Source organism: Dasypus novemcinctus, chromosome 8, assembly GCF_030445035.2.
Source record: "Dasypus novemcinctus isolate mDasNov1 chromosome 8, mDasNov1.1.hap2, whole genome shotgun sequence".
Lineage (NCBI taxonomy): Eukaryota > Metazoa > Chordata > Mammalia > Cingulata > Dasypodidae > Dasypus > Dasypus novemcinctus.
In genome coordinates this window covers 15422282-15443381 of record NC_080680.1, presented here as the reverse complement: position 1 = coordinate 15443381, position 21100 = coordinate 15422282, and the positions used below count along the sequence as shown (strand labels likewise).

The 21100-nt window shown below is 37.7% G+C and overlaps 1 protein-coding gene across 2 annotated transcripts in view; it reads left to right on the top strand.

Moving 5' to 3' along the window:
- CENPP (centromere protein P) overlaps window positions 1–21100 on the top strand; it is a 431610-nt gene that overhangs the window by 17000 nt on the left and 393510 nt on the right. For both annotated transcript variants that reach the window (XM_058301476.2, XM_058301475.2), the window contains exon 2: window positions 13590–13771. In XM_058301476.2, the coding sequence (XP_058157459.1) occupies window positions 13590–13771 (182 nt within the window). The remainder of the gene's footprint in view (window positions 1–13589; window positions 13772–21100) is intronic.

Below are 21100 nucleotides of genomic sequence, written 5' to 3'. Positions count from 1 at the left end.
TAATTAAATGGTGTTAATTCCATTCACAATACTGTGCTTACATTATCACCATTCATTACCAAAACTTTTCCATCACCCCAAAAAGATGTTCTGTACGAATTAAGCATTTTTGCCCATTCTCTACCTTCAGCCTGGCCCTTGGTAACCTGTATTCTAGTTTCTGACTATAAATTTGCATATTATAATTATTTCATATCACCGAGCTTGTACGATATCTTTTTCTGACTGGCTTCTTTCACTCAACATGATGTCTTCAAGGCTCATCCATGTTTTCGAATGTATTAGAATTTCATTCTTTTTCACAGCTGAATAATATTGCATTGCATGGATATACCACATTTTGCTTAGCCTTTCTTTTGTTGATGGGACACTTGAGTTTGCTGCCACCTTTTAGCTATTGTGAATAATGGTGTTTGAACATTGATATACAAATATCCGTTTACGTCTCTGCTTTCAATTCTTTTGGGTATATACCAAGGAGTGGATTTGCAGGGTCATATGTTAATTCTATGTTTAACTTTTTGAGGAACTGCCAAACAGTTTTACATACCCACCAACAATCTATGAGGGTTCCCATTTCTCCACATCTTACCAACATTGTTATTTTCATGCTTTTTTAATAATAGCTATCTTAGTGGGTATGACCTGGTACCTCATTGTGGTTTTAATTTGCAATTCTGTAATAGCTAATCATATTGAACATCTTTTCATATACTTACTGGCCATTTTATTATCTTCATTGGAGAAATGTCTGCTTACATCCTTGGTCCAGTTTTTAATTGGGTTGTTTATCTTTTTGTTGTTGAATTGTAGGAGTTCTTTATAAATTCTGAATATTAAGCCCTTATCAGATAAATGGTTCCAGATATTGTATTTTCTCCCACTAGTAGATTATCTTTTTACTTTCTTGATAATGTCTTTTTTTTTTTTTTTTTTTGGTGGTACCAGGGTTTGAACCTAGGATCTTGTACATGGCAACCATATGCTCAACCACTGAGCTACATCCGCTACACAATGAGAGTTGTTTTTTTCCTTTGTTTGATAGATTTTTTGAGGTACTGGGGATTGAACTCAGGACCTCATATATGAGAAACAAGTGATCAACCACTTCAGCTATATCAGCTTCCCTTGATAATGTCTTTTGATGCACAAAATTTTTAAATTTTGATGACATCCATTTGGTTTATTTTTTCTTTTGTTGCTTATGATTTTGGTATAAAATCTAAAATTTCATTGCCTACTACAAGGTCCTGAAGAGATTTCCTTGTATTTTCCTGTAAGGATTTATAGCATTAGTTCTTATATTTCGGTATTTAATTAATTGATCCATTTTGAACTAATTTTTGTATATGGTGAGAGTTAGGTGTCCACATTCATTCTTTTGCATGTGAATTTCCAGTTTTCCCAGTACCATCTGTGAAAGAGACTCTTCTTTTCTTCTTACTGTATTTGGCACCTTTGTCAAAATCAGTTGGCCATAAATGTGTGAATTTATTTCCAACCTTCAATTCTTTTCCACTGGTATGCATGTCTGTCCTTCTGCCATTACCACCCTGTTTTGGATACAGTCATAAGCTTTGAAATTGTGAAATGTGAGTCTTCCAATTTTATTCCTTTTCAAGTTTGTTTTGGTCATTTGGCATCCCTTGATGTTCCTTATGAATTTGAAGATTGGCTTTTCCATATCTACAAAAAGGCTGCTGGAATTTTGACAGGGATTCCATTGAATCTGTATATGCTTTGTGTTGTTTTGACTTTTTAATAATAGTAATTTTTTCAATCCATGAACACATGATATCCTTTGATTTATTTAGGTCTTCTTTAATTTCTTTGACAGTGTTTTGTACGTTTTAGCATTTAAGTAGACCATAGATTTTTTGCATGTATTTTATAAATAATTTTCAGTTATGGTAAAATACATAAATCACTTTAATCACTTACCATGGACAACTCTTTGACATTAAGTACGTTCACAATACTGTTTTAACTTTCACCACTATCTATTTCCAGATTATTTTTGTCATCCCAAACCAAAACTCATACTTATTTATCAATAATTCCTCATCCCCCCCTCTCCTTAGCCCTGGTAACCACTAGTCTTCTTTCTGTCTCTATGAATTTGCTTATGCTCAGAAGTTCATGAAAGAGAAAGCCTACAATATTTGTCCTTTTGTTTCTGGCTTATTTCATCAACATGGTGTCTTCAAAGTTCATCCATATTGTAGCATGTATCAGATTTTACTTCTTTTTATGACTGAATAATATTTTGTTATTTGGATATACTAAGTTATTTTTATCTAGTCATATGTTGACAGACACTTGTGGTGATTTCGAGCTGTGTACCCCAGAAAAACATGTTCTTAAACTTAATTCATTCCTGTGGGTATGAACCCATTGTAAGTAGGACCTTTTGATGAGGTTACTTCAGTTAAGATGTGAACCAACACAATCAGGATGGGTTTTAATCCTATTATTGGAATCCTTTATAAATGGAATGTAATTCAGACAGAAAAGAAAGTCACAGAGTGAACTCCTAGATGCTGAAATTCAACGGAACCTGAGAAGGGAAATCATGTGCCAGAGGAATCCAAGACCAAGCATTGCTGGTGGCCAGACCCAGTTGACCACAGTCTTCTGGGAGACTGCCTTGATGATGTATTAGTTTAGGACTTCCCTGAGCTTCAAAACCATGAACAGATAAATGCTTATTGTTCAAGCCAATCCATTGCATGGTATTTGCTTTGGAAGCCAGGAAACAAACCCTTGGATTGCTGTCACCTTTTGGCTTTTGTGAATAGTGCTGTAATAAACATTGGTGTACCCATATCAGTTTGTGTCCCTGCTTTCAATTCTTTCACTAGGAATGAAATTGCTGGGTCATATGGTAATTTTACATTTAACACTTTGAAGAAACCCTGTGTGGCAGTTTGATATTATTTATAAATTCGTAAAAGAGATATTATATTGATTATATTTGTAAACTGGTCTGTTCCTCTGGACATGATACCTTTTGGTCGATTTAAATTCAAAACTTTATGTTTACTTGATTAAATCAAGATTAACACTTTGATTCAACCACATCATTAGGGCTACTCAGTTTGAGTCCCCACCCCCTTGGTGGGCTATATAAACGGATACTGAATCAAGAAGACAGAAGCAGATATGCGAGAAAAGAGGAAGGGAGCTCCATAGACACGAAAGAGGAAAGAACTTGTCAGCTTTGATCCTGTGCCCTGGGAAGACAGATGAGCCATTTGCCTGATAATTTGCAGCTGAAGAGAGCAGAGCAGCTGAGCTCTATGCTAGTCTACAGCTGAGATAAATGGAGGACGCTGGGCCCACGGAGCCTTAAGAGGAAAGAGGAAGGCTGAACCTTCACAGATATTACCTGCCATCTTGTGTCAACATATGGCAACAGACTTTGGTGAAGAAGTAATCTTCAGTTGAACTCTTTAGGGCCTAGTAACAGTAAGCAGCTACCCCAAATAAATACTCTTTATAAAATCCAACAGATTTCTGGTACTTTGCATTAGTAAAGTACTAACTTTGGCTGACTTACATACCCTGCCCCCAGTTGTTTTCCACCATAGTTGCACCATTTTTCATTTCCATTAACCGTGATTGAGGGTTCCTATTTTTCTGTAGCCTCACCACTATTTATTAATTCTACTTTTTTTTTTTTTTGACATTTGTTTATTTCTCCCCACTCACCATCACCCGTTGTCTGCTTTCTGTGTCCATTCACTGTATATTCTTCTGTGTCTGCTTGTCTTCTCTTTAGATGGAACTGGAAACCGACCCTGGACCCTTCCAGAATGGGAGAGAAGCACTCAATCTTTTGAGCCACCTCAGCTTCCTGGTCTGCTGCATCTCTTTTTGTGTTTCCTCTGTGTCTCTTTTCATTGTGTCATCTTGCTTCACCAGCTCTCTGCTTGAGCTGTGGGCCATCTCTCTGCTTGGGCCAGCTCACCATGCAGGCCACCATATGGAATCCTAGACCTCCCATGTGGTAGACAGGAGCCCAATCACTTGAATCACATCCACTTCCCTATTACTTTCATTTTTTTAAATCATAGCCATTGTAGTGGGTATGAAGTGTTATCTCATTATAGTTTTCTTTGTTTTTTAGGTACTGGGGCTGGGGATTGAACCTGGGACCTTGTATGTGGGAAACCAGCACTCAGCCACTGAGCCACCTCAGTTGGTTTTTTTGTTTGTTTGCTTTTTTTGTTTTTAGAAGGCACTGGGGACCAAACCCCAGACCTCCCACGTGGAAAGCAGGTACTCAACTACTTTAGCCTCATCTGCTCCCCTCTCATTATAGTTTTAATTTGCATTTCTTTAATGGCTAATGATGTTGAGCATCTTTTCATATTGGAAAGGAAAGATTTACTTCTGCCCCTTAGCCTTTTGTTTCCTGTATGTCTTATGTTTTTTGTGCCTTGGTTACTCTATTACTATCTTTTTGTATTTATTGCTTTTTAAAAATGTATCATTTTGATTCTCTGCTTTCTTTTTCTCTGTTTTTTGTTATTTTCTTAGTGGTTAACTTTGTAATTACAATGAACATTTTAAACCATTAGCTAATAACAACCTCCTTTGACCAGTACCAACCTCGTTTCAGTAGTATACAAACTTGGTACTCCTATATGTCTCCATCCTCCCATTTTATATTGATATTGTCTCAGATTACATCTTTATACATTGTATGCCCATTAATTCTGATTTAATATGTTATTTTGCACATTTGCATTTTAGTCATATAGTATGTGAAAGAGTTTCAAATCAAAGGTTGAATGATGCAGGGTTTTATATTCACCTTTATAATTACCTTTACCAATATTCTTTATTTCTTCTTATGGTTTTGAGTTACTGTCTAGTTTCTTTTTATTTTAGCCAGAGTGACTCCCTTTAGCATTTCTTATAGGTTCCTCTAGTAATGAACTCTTTCAGCTTTTGTTTTTTCTGTACCTGTCTTAAATTCTCCTTCATCTTTGAAAGATAATTTTGCTGGATATAGAACTCTTGGTTGACATTTTTTTTTTCATTGAGGACTTTAAATATGCCATTCCGGGAAGCAGATGTGACTTAACTAATAGAGCATCTGTCTACCATATGGAGGGTCCAGGGTTTGATCCCCAGGGCCTCCTGACCTGTGTGATAAGCCAGCCCAGGTGCAGTGCTGCTGCATGCAAGGAGTGCTGTGCCACACAGAAGCGCCCCTGTATAGGGGTGTCTCACTCACAAGGAGTGCGCCCTTCAAGGAGAGCCGCCCTGTGTGAAAAAAGCACAGCCCCGCCCAGGAGTGGTACCGCACACGCAGAGAGCTGATGCAGCAAGATGACGCAACGAAAAAGAAACGCAGTTTCCCAGTGCCACCAGATAATGCAAGTGGATGCAGAAGAAAACACAGTGAATGGACACAGACAGCAGACAACAGGGAGGAAGGGGAGAGAAAGAAATAAAATAAATCTTAAAAAAATAAATAAATAAATATACCATTCCACTGTCTTTTGGCCTCCATGGTTTCTGATAAGAAATCTGCTGTTAATCTTATTGGGTATCCCTTGTATGTGACGAGTCACTTTTCTTTTGCTGCTTTCAAAATCCTCTCTGTGTGTTTGGATTATGATAATTTCGTTATAATGTGTCTTCCTGTATGTCTCTTAGAACTTAAATTGCTTGGAGTGCATTGAACTTACTGGATTTGCATATTCATATCTTTCTTTGGGTTTGGAAAGTTTGGTCATTATTTCTTCATATACTTTTTCTGCCCCTTTCTCTCTCGTCCTTCTGAGTCTCCAGTGATTAGTATGTTGGTACACTTGATGGTGTCCCACAGGTTCCCTCAGACTCTGTTGCTTTCTTTTTATTATTTTTTCTTTCTGTTCCTCACAATGGATAATTTAAATTGTCCTGTTTCAAGTTTGGTGATCCTTTCTTCTTCCTGTTCAAAGTTGCTGCTATATCTGTTTCATGAGTTTTCATTTCAATTACTGTAATTTGCAGGTCTAAAATTTCTCTTTCGTTCTTTTTTTATAATTTCCATCTCTTTATTTTATCAGACTATTCCTACTTTACTTTAGTTCCTTGAATATGGATTCTTTTAGCTTATTCAACATATTTAATAGTTAATTTTTAGTCTTTGACTAATTGTTCCAATTAGTCAATTAGCTTCTTCACAGATAGTTTCTGGCAAATTCTTTTTTTCCTGTGAATGGACCATACTTTTCTGTTTCTTTGTGTGTGTGTGATAGTTTTTGTTGACTGAACATTCTGAGTATTATCTTGTTATAATTCTGGCAATTTAGTTTTCCCATTCCTTTGGTATTGATAGGTGTTTTGTTTTGTTTTGTTTTGTTTTGTTTTGTTTTGTTTTGTTTTGTTCTTGAGGGCTAGAGCCATCAATTTGTGACTTTTCCAAACAATTTTGCTCGCAAATGGGGAATGGAAAGAGGAAAAAATAGATACTGCCTCTTTTAGATTTCCCTACCACTTCTGCTTGAGGGGGACTAGAATAGTGGTTACTCTCAGATCTAGCCCCCTGCAGTAGCTGATCAAACTCAGTGATCAGTGGTCATGCTCCCCATCCCACTTCCTGCCAGATTTTAGAAGACTAGGTCCTTATAACCCACTTGGCTCCAGCAGGCTGTACCAGGAACCTTGTTTGCAGTCCCCACTGCTGCCTGCCATGTGGTTTGGGGTGGAGGATGGTAGACCCTGAACAGAGGGTGAAACTTACTGCAGTTTACCAGCCCCTTCCTCCAGTTCTTCCCTGGATGCTGCACTGTATTCCACTAGACTCTAGAGTTTCAAAATAGTTAATTCAGACAGTTCCTGCCAGTTCGATAGTTATTTAGTGGAGGAAATTATTTCTGGAGCTTCCTACTGAACCATCTTCCCACAGCCTCAGGTCATTGAGTTTTTGTGGGGTTTTTTTCCCTTCTTTATTTTTTTTTTAATGTTACATTAAAAAAATATGATGTCCCCATATACCCCCCAACCCCTTCACCCCACTCCTCCCACATCAACAACCTCTTTCATCATCATGGCACATTCATTGCATTTGGTGAATACATTTTGGAACACTGCTGCACCACATGGATAGTGGTTTACGTTGTAGTGTACACTCTCCCCCAGTCCACCCAGTGGGCCATGACAGTACATACACTGTCCAACATCGGTCATTGAGTTTTAAACTCAAGTGTTATGTACATTTGTTTTAAAGGAAAAGCATTTCCTGTGGACTGCTAATTTTGGCAAAAATTTTTATGCCACTAACAAAATGTACAAATAAAAAAAATTCATAGTAACCAACAATTTCTACCTATGATCATTAATTGACATAATCAGACACCTTGTTCAAAGTAAATTATTGCTTTTTCTGAGAATAAGCATGGTCCCTTTTGAATTCTGCATGTCTCCTCTTTAATGTAATGACTTCATTCTCTTATGACTTTGCTCTATTGGAAATACTTTGAAACTCTTCATCATTTGGTGTTGACTGGGCAGGAACTCGTCATTTATATATGAAGATTGCCTCTGTTCTTTTCTCATTAGCTTTCTGTATGTATATATATTTTTGCTTCAATTTATTTTGGCAAAGGCAAAAGAGAGTGTGATCTCTCAGATGATGTAAAATGTACTTATTTTAATATTCTGAGTTATCATTAAAAATTTAAAAAGCTTTTACCAATGTCTTTACAGAATACTGACAGTAGTCCCTAAATATATGGTGTAAACTCATAAAGGCATAAGCTAATGTTGTGGAATTAAGAATAGAAGAGGAAGAATTCATATGAGAGGGAGTAGAAAGGAGAACAATAGTTTCAGATATGTACAGTGTAAAGGAGCCAAGGATTCTCAGAAAGATACAGAGCCTGAGGAATTAAGGGAAGGATTTTATTATTAACAAAAACAGGGAAATTTGGAGTAAAGCGAATTTGGAGACAAGCATTTAGCAGGATATCAAGCTAGCTCTACCTGACAGGAAGAAGAGATACATAGTTAGAGGTTTATTTTAGGAGTTACTTGCATGGAGGAGCTGAGACTAATTATTGAACATTCCTCTGGAATGTGAGAATGTATATTTAGAACAGCAGAGGCTAGAATAGGGTTTTCTTTTAAGGTTGCAGGCGAGAAGCAGAGACTGTGGAGGACCCAAGATGTAAAATGAGAATCCAAATAATTATGCCACAGAATCCAAAGAAGGAATGCTTTAAAATGTTGGAGAAATCAACAGTGTAGAATGTAGCACAGAGTTTAAGAGAAATAAAGGGTGAGAAAAAGCAAAATACTATCCAGTGCCATTATTAGCTAAAGGGTTACTCTTTCTAAAGGAAAATATTTTCTCATTGAAGAGTGGTTAATGTCTTTTTTAAAATTAATTTATTGACGTATATCACTCATACATAAACATACATAAACAATAAATGTATAGTAATAGTTGTAAACTTACAAAACAAACATATATAACATCATATAGGACTCTTATAACTCACCCTACCAGCAATACCTTGCATTGTTGTTAAACCTTTTTAACTACTGATTAAAGAGCATTGCTAAAATATTACTACTAACCAAAGTATTTTTCCTCAGCCCACCCTATTATCTTTATTTCATTTATATATGAAAATGCAAAAACGATTAAGTGTATAGTAAGAGTTGTGAACTTAAAAAGCAAACATGCCTAACATCATACAGGTGTCCCATACATCAACCCTCCACCAACACCTTGCATTGTTGTGAGATGTTTATTACAATTACGAAAGAATATTGTCAAAATTTTGCTACTAATTATAGTCCTTATCTTACATTTGGTGTGTTTCTCCCCCAACCCACCCTATTATTATTTTTTAAATATATTTTTTATGACACAAGTTGTAAACTTATAAAAAATTATGCACATGTGCAGGATTCCCATGCAAACCCCCCCTATATCAACAAACCACACTGTGGTGGAGCATTTGTTACAGATAAGATAATATCATCTGATTGTTACCATGTCCATAGTGGACATTTGGCTAACATTTTCCAAACTGCCCCATTATCACCACAGTATATCTTTGGCATAGATGCAAGAATATTATATTATTACTGTTAATCTCAGTCTGTAGGTCTCTCCAGTTGTATTTTTCCCACACTTCTCAACATTCCCGGGAAGCAGACTTGGCCCAGAGGTTAGGGTGTCCGTCTACTACATGGGAGGTCTGTGGTTCAAACCCCAGGCCTCCTTGACCCGTGTGGAGCTGACCCATGCGCAGTGCTGATGCTCTCAGGGAGTGCCATGCCACGCAGACGTTCCCGCGTGGGGAAACCCCACGCGCAAGGAGTGCGTCCCATTAGGAGAGCTGCCCAGTGCGAAAGAAAGTTCAGCCTGCCTAAGAATGGTGCCGCTCACATGGAGAAATGACACAACAGGATGACGCAGCAAGGGGAAACACAGATTCCCATGCTGCTGACAACAACAGAAGCGGACAAAGGAAGGCACAGCAAATGGACACTGAGAACAGACAACCGGGGTGGGAGGGGAGGGGAGAGAAATAAATCAATAAATAAATCTTTTAAAAAATATATATTCCCAACACTCTGCAGTAGTGATGTAAATTTGCTCTAGCTCACAAAGGATACTCTTGCATCTGTACCATCAACCACAATTCTCATCCACCTCTTGGTTTACTGTACTATTCAGTTCCTGGATCATTCTCTAGCATTCTTGTCAGTTGGCATTTACATACCTAGCCTACCATTTCAGGCACATCCCCGTTTATAAAATAGCTATAAATCACTATTTGTTCCATCTACTCTCTATATTTCCACACTTTTACAGTAAAGCTAATTAATTAAAACTTTCTATATACATTAAACATCAGTAGTCCATCTCAGTCATCCTCTTATCTCCTTTAAGAATCCACTACCTACCACCAGATCTTGAAGCTATTTTCCTACAATTTCTTCTAGAAGTTTTATGGTTCTTGCTTTTATTTTTAGGTTTTTGATCCATTTTGAGTTAATTTTTGGATAAGGTGTGAGATAGGGGTCCTATTTCCTTCTTTTGGCTATGGATATCCAGTTCTTTCAGTGCCATTTGTTGAATGGACTCTTCTGCCTGAGCTTGTTTGGATTTGACAGGCTAGTAAAAATTCACTTGACCATACATATGAGGGTCTGTTTCTGAATCATAAATTTGGTTCCATTGGTCTATGTGTCTTTCTTTATGCCAGTACAATGCTGTTTTTACCACTATAGCTAGGTAATATGATTTAAAGTCTGGAGATGAAGTTTACTTTTCCTTTTTATGATGTTTCTGGCTATTCAGGACCCCTTACCCTTTCAAATAAATTTGATAATCATGTTTTCAATTAAAAAAAGTGGTGGTGGACTTTTTATTAGGATTGCATTGAATCTGTATATCAATTTGAGTAGAACTGACATCTTAATGATACTTAGTCTTCCAATCCATTAGCATGAAATGTTCTTCCAGTTATTTAGGACTTTTTTCATTTCTTTTAACATTGAATTGCAGTTTTCTGAATACAAGTGCTTTACATCATTGGTTAGGTTTATTCCTGACTATTTGAGTTTTATCTGTCATATTTTATTTTCACCACTCTTTTGACACTTTTAGTTACTTTTATTGATATAATCTTCATCTCTAGACTTTCCAGGCCTCTCTCTCCTTTCTTTCCTTTTTGGGCTCTAATGTACCCTTTAGTATATCCTGAAAATCTGGTCTCTTGCCTAGAAATTCTCTCAGTTTCTGTTTATCTGTGAATATTCTACTCTATCTAAAATGTCCTCATTTTTGAAGGACAGTCTTGCTGGATATAAGATTCTTGGCTGCAAGTTTTTCTCTTGTAGTGCCTTAAATATATTAGATCACTGTCTTCTTGCTTCCAATAGTTTCTGGTAAGAAATCAGCACTTAATCTTATGTATCCTTATGTACCCTATGTAATCTTATGTATCCTATAATGTATCCCTGATATGCTGTGCATTGTTTTTCTGTTGCTGTTCTCAGAATTCTCTCTTTGTCTTTGGCATTTGACATTTTTGATTAGTATGTGTCTTGGAGTTGGTCTATTTGGATTTTTTCGGATGGGAGTACGTTGTGCTTTTTGGACATCGATATATCCTATAGCGTTGGGAAATTTTGGACCATTATTTCTTCAAATATTCCTTCTGCCCCTTTCCCTTTTCTTCTCCTTCTCGGACACTGATGACCCATATGTTTGCATGCTTTTGTTCTCATTTAGTTCCCTTAGTCCTTGTTCAATTTTTTCCATTCTTTTCTTCGTCTCTTCTTTTGTATGTTCACTTTCAGAGGCCATTTCTTCAAGCTCACCAATCCTTCTGCCTCCTAAAGTCTGCTATTATATGGTTTCAGTGCTTTTTTTTCCCCTCTCCCCTTCCATGCACCCCCCCCAAGTTGTCTGCTCTCTGTGTCCATTCGCTGTGTGTTCTTCTGTGTCTGCTTGTATTCTTGTCAGTGGTACCCAGAATCCGTGTTTCATTTTGTTGTGTTGTCTTGCTGTGTCAGCTCTCTGTGTGTGCAGCGCCATTCCTGAGCAGGCTGCACTTTTCTCATGCTGGGCGGCTCTCCTTATGGGGCGCACTCCTTGCGCTTGGGGCTCCCCTACGCGGGGGACACCCCTGCATGGCATAGCACTCCTTGCACGCATCAGCACTGCGTGTAGGCCAGCTTATCGCATGGGTCAGGAGGCCCTGGGTTTGAACCTTGACCTTCCATGTGGTAGGCAGACACCCTATCCATTGGGCCAAATCCATTTCCCCCAGTGCTTTTTTAATTTCATTTATTGCACCTTTCATTCCCATAAGATCTGCTATTTTTCTGTATATGCTTTCAAATTCTTCTTCGTATTCATCCTGTGTCTTCTTAATATCTTTAATCTCCTTAGCCATCTCATTGAGTTTATTAAGGAGATTTGTTTGAACATCTGTGATTAGTTGTCTCAACTCCTTTATGTCATCTGGAGGTTTATCTTGTTCCTTTAACTGGGCCATATCTTCCTGTCTCTTGGTGTGGATTGTAATTTTTTGTTGGTGTCTTGGCATCTTGCTTGATAGAGTATTTACTCTGGGTACAGTTTTTCTCTTTAGTTTAGGGCTTCCTGCCCTTTCTTCTTTGCTGGTTGTGCAGTAGGTGCCAAGGATGTAATTGGTGCTATAAGCTATGGAGGCTCAAGGTGTTTTTGCCCCAGGGACTGATGAAGCTCCTCCCAACTTTCTCCTTTGCCAGAGGTAGGGACAGAGTCACAGCTGTGTGGAATAATCAAAGTCATGCGGGCCTAGACTGTAGTTGCCCAGAGACACTGATGAAGTTTCATGCCCCTTTCTTCCCTGCCTGAGTCAGGGATGGACCTGCAGGTGTGGGCAGTATTCTATGCAGTGTGGGTCCAAGATGACTGCAGTTGCCCCTGTGGACTTCTGATTATTCAGTCTGTGCCAGCCAAAGGTACCTGCAGTTACCTGGTTAGGCTGGTGCAGGACCCACTAGCCTCCTCCCTGCCAGAGGTGGGGCTGAAGCCTTGTTTAGGACTTGATCTGGGTGAATGAACCAGTTTCTACTGTCACTGTGGTTTTCTGTCAACCTGGCTTTTCCTCATGCTGAGGGTGGAGTCAAAATGGCAGCCACAGACCTCTTTCCAACTTGGACAGATTCCTGCCCCAGCTGTTCCTCAGGTTATACCTTAGTCAACCAAGTCTACTCATCAGTAGCTAAAATTGGTGCCCAGCCGTCTCTTCCTGCCCCATTTTTGGGAAATGGAGCTTTCAATTCCAGCCGCGAAACAGCTCCAGAGGCGGCTTGTGTTTCCAGTGGAGGATGGGCACCGTTCTACTTATGAATCTTCTCTGCAGATGTGTGAACTCCTTCCATTCCTTCAAGGATGTTCCAGGATCCTCTTCTGGCCCCCTGAAACCCCCAAACAGGTGCTTCAGATAGCTCCAGATAGCTCTGGATGTTTACTAACTGTCCTGTAGTAGGAGCTGACTCTAGGAGCTCCTTACTCTGCTGCCATCTTGCTGGCTGTTTGTGTCTTTTGTTTTTTAAAAAATATTATGCTATTATTCCCTTGTAATTTTTACCCCTGTATTCTTAGATTTTCTGAGAAATCTCCTTACTATAAAGCGCTGTATGATATTTATTCATTTAAGAAATTAAAGTCAGCTAATTGATTTTATTCTTTAACTTCAAAACACCTTTTAGAATAATTCAAGATATCCTGGGATATCAGTCATTTTCTTTGGAAATCCTGGATTAAAATTGACATTTTAATTTGGCACTGTATTTCTATTTTTGTTTTTCTCACAGGTGTTTCTCATCTAGAAATGTACCACAGTGATTTGTTTACATTTGCTTTATGTTGAAATTAAAGTTTGTCTTATGTTGAAATTAGAGTTTACAGTGTTAGCAGTCACACTTTTTTCTGAGAAAATTCTCATGTAGCCTTAATCGGAAAAGAATAAGGAGGATAAAATAGGAATGGTTTGAGGTAAATGAGATTTTAGATGAAACATATGTTTGTGGTTTCCTTATTTTAGTAATTATTTCTGACATTTGCTCTTTAGAAAATCATTTCAAGAAATATACCAGTCAAATTCCGAAGGATGGGAGTCTTCAAAAGATCTGAGACTTCAGCTTGGACATTTAGAATCTGAACTTTCATTTCTAAGTACACTTACTGGCATCAATATAAGAAATTACTCCAAGAAAACAGAGGTCCTATCAAGTACTGAGATAACAGAAAAGAGTAAGTATTAATCTAAATGTTGTTTTGTTTTTTAATTTTTTAAATTACTTTTTAAAAGATATATAGATCACACAAAATGTTACATTAAAAAACATAAGAGGTTCCCATTTACCCCAGTCCCCACACCTCCCACTCCTCCCTCATCGACAACTTCTTTCATTAGTGTGGTACATTCATTGCATTTGATGAGTACATTTTGGAGCATTGCTACCCAGCATGGATTATAGTTTATGTTGTTTTGAGGGTTACATTATTTTGCATTGAAAATTTGTTGTCATAATGTTGAATTAAAATTCTACAAGGTAAGTATTTGAAAGTGTGGTTGTGTTAAACCTGTGTAATCAGGTGCATTTCAAACATTGCAGTGTGCATGTTACTGTTAAAAGCTGCTTGAGGTAGATATTAGAGACTTAGACCCTGCCATCAAGTGAGTTAATAGTTAAGAAATAAAGATAAATGGTTTTGAGAACAACAGAACCATTAGTTTATAAAACCTAGAAGTTGTTCTTCACTGAGATGAAAGCTGCCTACCTTCTCTTCTACAGTGCTCTATTCCTAAATATTTTGACCTATTGTCAAGATAAATGTCTTAGCAACTGGGTTTTTTGTCAGAAGGAAAGTCTCTCGTCCCAGTTAACTAAGTTTTATTAGCAGGGTTTTGTTATGCACTAAAAAGTAAGAGGAAGCTAACTCAACAGTAACTTTGTTTAGACTTTTGGCAGTGCTTCCTGACTTTTCCATTGAAATGACCCTAATAAAGGAGAGTGACCCTCAGAAGATTTTAGGTAGCTCACCACAGGGGGAGTTTGAATTATATATTGAGATGAATTGATAGAATTTAAATACTTAAATCACACAGAGAAAGGGAAGAGATGGCATACAGAGAGTAGGGAGAGTGAGGTTATGCCAGGTATAAGACTCCTACTAGCATAGAAGTCTTAAGATGAAGATTAAGCGTAGAGTCTTCAGAAAGCTACTATGGCCAGAAGGGGTGATTTTGGACAGGGATATCACAAGAGATGAAGTACTTTTCTGCTGTCTGTGAAAGTAATATGTGTTCATTTTATAAAACTTGCATAATATAAAAATTATAAGGAATATATTAGGTGATATCATTTTGAAGCCAGAAATCTCAGTAGCTGTGGGAATTTTCTAAAGTGAGTTATGAAACAATTGAGCAAAAGTAATAGTACAGGAAGAAAAATATTTTGAAGAGGAAAAGAATGAAGGCTGATAGCAGCATGCAGAATGTAATCAAGATATGAAATGTTCCAATCACAATAAACCATGTGACAATATAGTACCTTGTGTCATTGGTTTACTGGTATTTCTGTTTCAAAAAAAGGAACCTTTACATACATATGGAATTGGATAATATCAAAAGTTGGTGGTAGGGAAATGGATGTGGCTCAAGCAGTTGGGCTCCCATCTACCTTATAGGAGGTCCAGGGTTTGATGCCCAGGGACTCCTGGTAAAGGCAAGCTGGTCCATACAGCGAACTGGCCCATGCGGAGTGTGAACCTGCACGCTAAGTGCTGCCCCTCATGGGAATAGCACCCCGCATGGGAATGCCCCCATTCTCAGAAGTGCTGCACCGTGCAGGAGTGCCAGCCGATGCAGAGACCTGGCACAGCAAGATGATGCAACAGGAGACACAGAGGAGAGACAGTAAGCAGAACAGGGAGCTGAGGTGGTGCAAGAGAATGATCACCTCTCTCCCACTGTGGAAGGTCCCAAGATCAGTTCCTGGAGACGCCTAATGAGAATATAAGCAGACATAGAAGAACACACAGCAAATGGACATAGAGAGCAGAAAACAGGGAGGGGAGGAATAAATAAATAAATAAATCTTTTTAAAAAATAAAGGTGGTAGAACAGAAGATAGGCTTCACAACTTAAAAATGTTTGAAAGAACTGTCATTGAAGACCATATTTTCACATGTAACATTACCAGTTTGTTATAACACAAAAAAGATTACAATGAAAAAGTAAATTGTTGTTCCTAACAGAGCCAAGTGGCACAATGCTGTATAAAATGGTATGTGTAATAACAATAATGTATTTTGGCAGCATTTTTATCTATTGAGCAAACTGATAGCAAAACAGTTTGATTTAGTGAATGTATTCAATGACGCTATTCCAAATCTTTAATTAATCAACAAGTATTTACTTTGTCTGATCAAGGCACATGGTCAAGTGCTGATGGGAAAACAAAGAACTCTTTGTTTTTGTTTTTTTTTTAAATTTTATCCAGCTCTCTGTGGGTGTGGTGCCAATCTTGGGCAGGCTGCACTTTCTTTCACTCTGGGTGGCTCTCCTTACGGGGCGCACTCCTTGCCCATGGGGCTCCCCTACGCGGGGGACACCCCTGCATGGCCCGTCACTCCTTGCGTGCATCAGCACTGCGCATGGGCCAGCTCCACACGGGTCAAGGAGGCCCGGGGTTTGAACCGCGGACCTCCCATGTAGTAGATGGGCGCCCTATCCACTGGGCCAAGTCCTCTTCCCAAGAACTATTTGTTGAGGTCATTTATTTTACTAGTTAATAATTGTGCAAATAAGGTCCTATTTTGCAGTAATGAATCAATTAAAACTTGGGTAATCAAATCATCTTCATTCCCTTCAAAATGTGCATGCTCGAAGAATGTGCACTTATTATAGTTAGGCTTTCATTGTTAAAAACAAGTTTTAGAACTCTTGTTTTGGAATTTCCTTTAGTAGCCTACAGTGATTCTTTTGAATATCTCACTTTTGATTCTTTGAGAATGGGTTTTACCAACTACTGGAGTTTGGAGTCCAAAATTAATTCTTACTACAAAGTAAAGAGTATATAATTTTTAAAAATTTTAAACTGGCCTTGAAAGCATTTGTTAAAAATAAGTGTATAGCCTGTTCCACCTGACCTGTCCAACTAATATGTGCCTCCAAACCTGGACAAACCCAGAGGAAGTTGCAGGATGGAGCTGAGCTTACAAGAGAATTAATACCTTCAGGACAACCCTGTATTTCTGCACTCTTGTGTCTGCGCAGGACCGATCCTTGGAAAGTTCATTCTCCCCTGTGGGAATAAATTCTGCATCATATAGTCAAGATCCTATAAGTAACCTCTCCTGGGGTGTATGAAGAGGGGATTACTTTCTGTTGGTCACAAATTCTTTCCACTGGTTTGAAATGAATACTTTTCACCCAATTCTGTTGTTCGACTTGCCACCACGCAGGGCGTTCCCCAAGCCCACACAACCTAATTAGGACAATCACATCGCCTCTGGCAGGAGAGATGGGTGGATCAGGAAATTTGTGGCACCTGACCAGCCACAGTGCAGCCACCTATGCTGGTCCCACTGCCTCAGCTTGCTGATGCTGCTTGCCAAACAAAGGTGGTTGATGACCCTCCTACTCAGCTATATGGTGTTTTGTTTTTAGTTGTTTGCAGTTTTATACTTACATGTCTGAGTTTACTGTGCATATGTGTATTTCAATATACTTAAATTATCCCCTGCATCATTTTTCTCATCTGCACTCATACCCTGCTGATGAGCTAGGAAGCAAATCTGCTTGAACGACCTGCAGTCGTGCTGCCTTGGTGCTGCCCTCGGTAGATCTGGAAAGGACAGCTCTGTGTTTGTTTTGCAGCCCAGGGTTGCAGCCCTGGCTTCAGTCACTCTCTCAAACAACAGTCTTTGTAACAAGATCCCCAAGCCTTTGCCGGCCTTTCTCTGGGCCTTAATTCATCAGAAAACAGCTGCTCTCTCCCCTCATTTCCTATACTGTAATTATTGTTTTACAGTTGAGTGCCTTATATTTACACATACTATGTTAAAAAAAAAAAGTAAATGCATAGCCTTGATAATTGATTATTTTGAATGATTAATACTTTTTGGTATCTGTGAACTTTGTCCAGACTTCTTCTTTATTTTAAAAACATAAGTGTGATCAATTTTAAAAGCACTGAATTGCTCTGTTTGTGTGTGTATAAGTGGGAATTTATGTGTGTATATTATATGCAAAAATGAAAAAGTGTGAACCTTAGACAAATGAGGACATCTTTCTGGGCTTGGGTTTTCTTTTCTATGAAATAAAGTGGTTGAACTCAATTATTTCTAGGATTCCATTTGTTCTTTATCTTGTTTTTAGCTTATTTATTTACTTATTTATTTGGAGATACTGGGGTTTGAACCCAGGACCTTGTACATGGGAAGCAGGTGCTCAACCACTTGAGCTACTTCTGCTCCCCTGGCATATTTATTGATAATAAATTAGGAATTTTGAGGCTGGGGTCTACAGAGATCACAAATTTTGGGGGGAAAAATAATAAAGATGTAAGGTTTTGAGAATATCTCCTTATTCTTTATTATTTTAAAATTATACTTGATGTAGAAAAATAAAAATACAGCTGAGAAAAAGTAAGAAAATTAAATCGCTATTAAAGGAAATTAACATTTTGATATGTAAACTTTAAAATAAAAGCATCTTGTCTTTTTAATCTGAGCCTATAAATGTATGCATATGTGTGTACATATGAATGGCTATGGATACTTTTTAAAAAATCAATTTTATTGAAACATTCACAAATCATACAATCCATCTAACGTGTATAATCAGTGGCTTTTGGTGTAATCACAGAGTTATGTATTCATCACTGCAATCAATATTAGAGCATTTTCATTACTCCAAAAAGAAAAGCCTCCCACCCCCTTAGCAGTTTATCTTTCAGTCCCTCTACCTTGCCCCTCCATACATAACTGCTAATCTAATTCCATCTCTATACATTTATTTGTATTTATATTTTATATAGATGGAGTCAAACAATATAGTACTTTGTGTCTGGTTTCTTTCACTTAGCATAATTCCTTTTTTTTTTTTTTACAATTGATAGAAGAATATTAATATATTTCTATTCACTATAGTCCATAGTTTGCTTTAGTTGTATTTTTGCCCAAATATCATCCTATTATTAACACCTTGTAATGTTAACATATTCGTTCTGTTTCAAGAAAAAACATTCTTACTATTGCAGTATTAACTATACTCACTGTCCATAAGAGGGTTCACTATACTATCCAGTCCCATGCTTTATCCTTTAGCTCTCCTTCTAGTGACATACATGACCTTAAACTTTCCCTTCTACCATGTATCATACCCATATATTAGTGCTGCTAATTACAATCACTCTAATGTGCTATCATCATCTCGATCCATTTCCAAACATTAGCCATCAACCTTATTACAAATTCTGCACAAATTAAGCCTCAGCTCTCAATTCTCTATTCTCATTCTATCTTCTGATGACATATATTTTAGTTGTTAACTCCATGAGTTTGCTCATTATATTTAGTTCATATTAGTGAAATCATAAAATATTTATCCTTTTTTGTCTGGCTTGCTTCACTCAACATAATGTCTTCAAGGTTTAGCCATGTTCTCATGTACCCCGACTTCATTTCTTGTTTTTTTTGTTGTTTTTTTTTTTGTTTTTTTTTTGTTTTTTTTTAAAGATTTATTTATTTATTTAATTTCCCCCCCTCCCCTGGTTGTCTGTTCTTGGTGTCTTTTTGCTGCGTCTTGTTTCCCTGTCCGCTTCTGTTGTCGTCAGCGGCACAGGAAGTGTGGGCGGCGCCATTCCTGGGCAGGCTGCTCTTTCTTTTCACGCTGGGCGGCTCTCCTCACGGGCGCACTCCTTGCGCGTGGGGCTCCCCCACGCGGGGGACACCCTTGCGTGGCACGGCACTCCTTGCGCGCATCAGCGCTGCACATGGCCAGCTCCACACGGGTCAAGGAGGCCCGGGGTTTGAACCGCGGACCTTCCATATGGTAGACGGACGCCCTAACCACTGGGCCAAAGTCCGTTTTCCCTTTTTTTTTTGTTTTTTTAATATTTTCTATTTTATTTTGTTACCTTAGTATGTAATAGCTCAAAGCACACTAGAGTGATTTAGTGTAAAGCAACAATTAGCTTCTGTATTCTTCAATAAAGAAATAAACATAGTAACAAGAAGAACATGTTGGCTTTGGAATCATAGTACATAGGGTTGAAATCCATAGGGGATTGGTTTCTTCTTTTTTTTTTTAACAAGTCAGTTTTATTGATACATATTAATAAAGCATACAGTTCATCCAAAATGTCCAATCAGTGGCATGTCATATAATCCCATAGTTGTGCATTCACCACTTAAACCATTATTAGAGCACCTTCATTTTTTCAATAATAATAATAAACAAAAAAGACAAACAAGAAAATTCTTTACCTTTCAGTCTCTGTTTCCCCTGCTGTACATAGCTGCTATTTCTGGCTATTCTTGCATGATTATCTGTTAAGCAGTTTTATTGAGATATAGTCACGTACCATATGATCTATGTAAACTATATAATCAATGGCTTTTAGTATAATCTCAATGTTGTGCATTCATCATCACAAAAAATTTTAGAATTATTTCATTACTCCAAAAAGAAAAACTTGACACCCCTGAGCATGCCTTCCCTAGCCCTACATAACCATTAATCAAATTTCATCTTTATAAATTGACTTATATTTACATTTTATATAAATGGAATCGTATAATATGTTACACAATATATTTAGTTCATAGTAGTGCAGTCATACAGTATTTGTCCTTTTGTGTCTGGCTTGCTTCACTGAACATAATGTTCTCCAGGTTCATCCATGTTGGCACATGCTTTATGACTTCATTTCTTCTTACAGCTGCATAATATTCCATTGTATGTATGTATATATCACAGTTTGTGCATTCTTCAGCTGATAGGCACCTGGGCTATTTCCATCTTTTGACAATTATGAATAACTCTACTATGAATATCAGTGGGAAGACATCTGTTTGTGTCACTGCTCTCAGTTCTTCTGAGTATATACCCAATAGCGGTATTGCTGGGTCACATGGAAAATCTACATTTAACTTTTTTTGGAAATGCCAAACAGTCCTCCACAGTGGCTGTACTATTCCACATTCCCACCAATAGTGAATACTTGTTCCTAGCTCTCCACATCCTCTCCAACACTTGTAGTTCTCTGTCTTTTAAATAGTGCCCATTCTAATAGGTGTGGAATGATATCTCATTGTAGCTTTGATTTGCATTTCCCTAATCGCTAGTGGTGTTGAACATTTTTTCATGTGTTTTTTAGTCATTTGTATTTCTTCTTTAGGCAAATGTCCGTTCAGGTCTTTTGCCCATTTTGTAATTCAGTTTTTTGTCTTTTTATTGTTAAGTTGTAGCATCTCTTTATATGTCATGGATATTAAACTTTTATCAGTTATGTGATTTCCAAATATTTTCTCCCACTGAGTTGGCTGCTTTTTCATCCTTTTGACAAA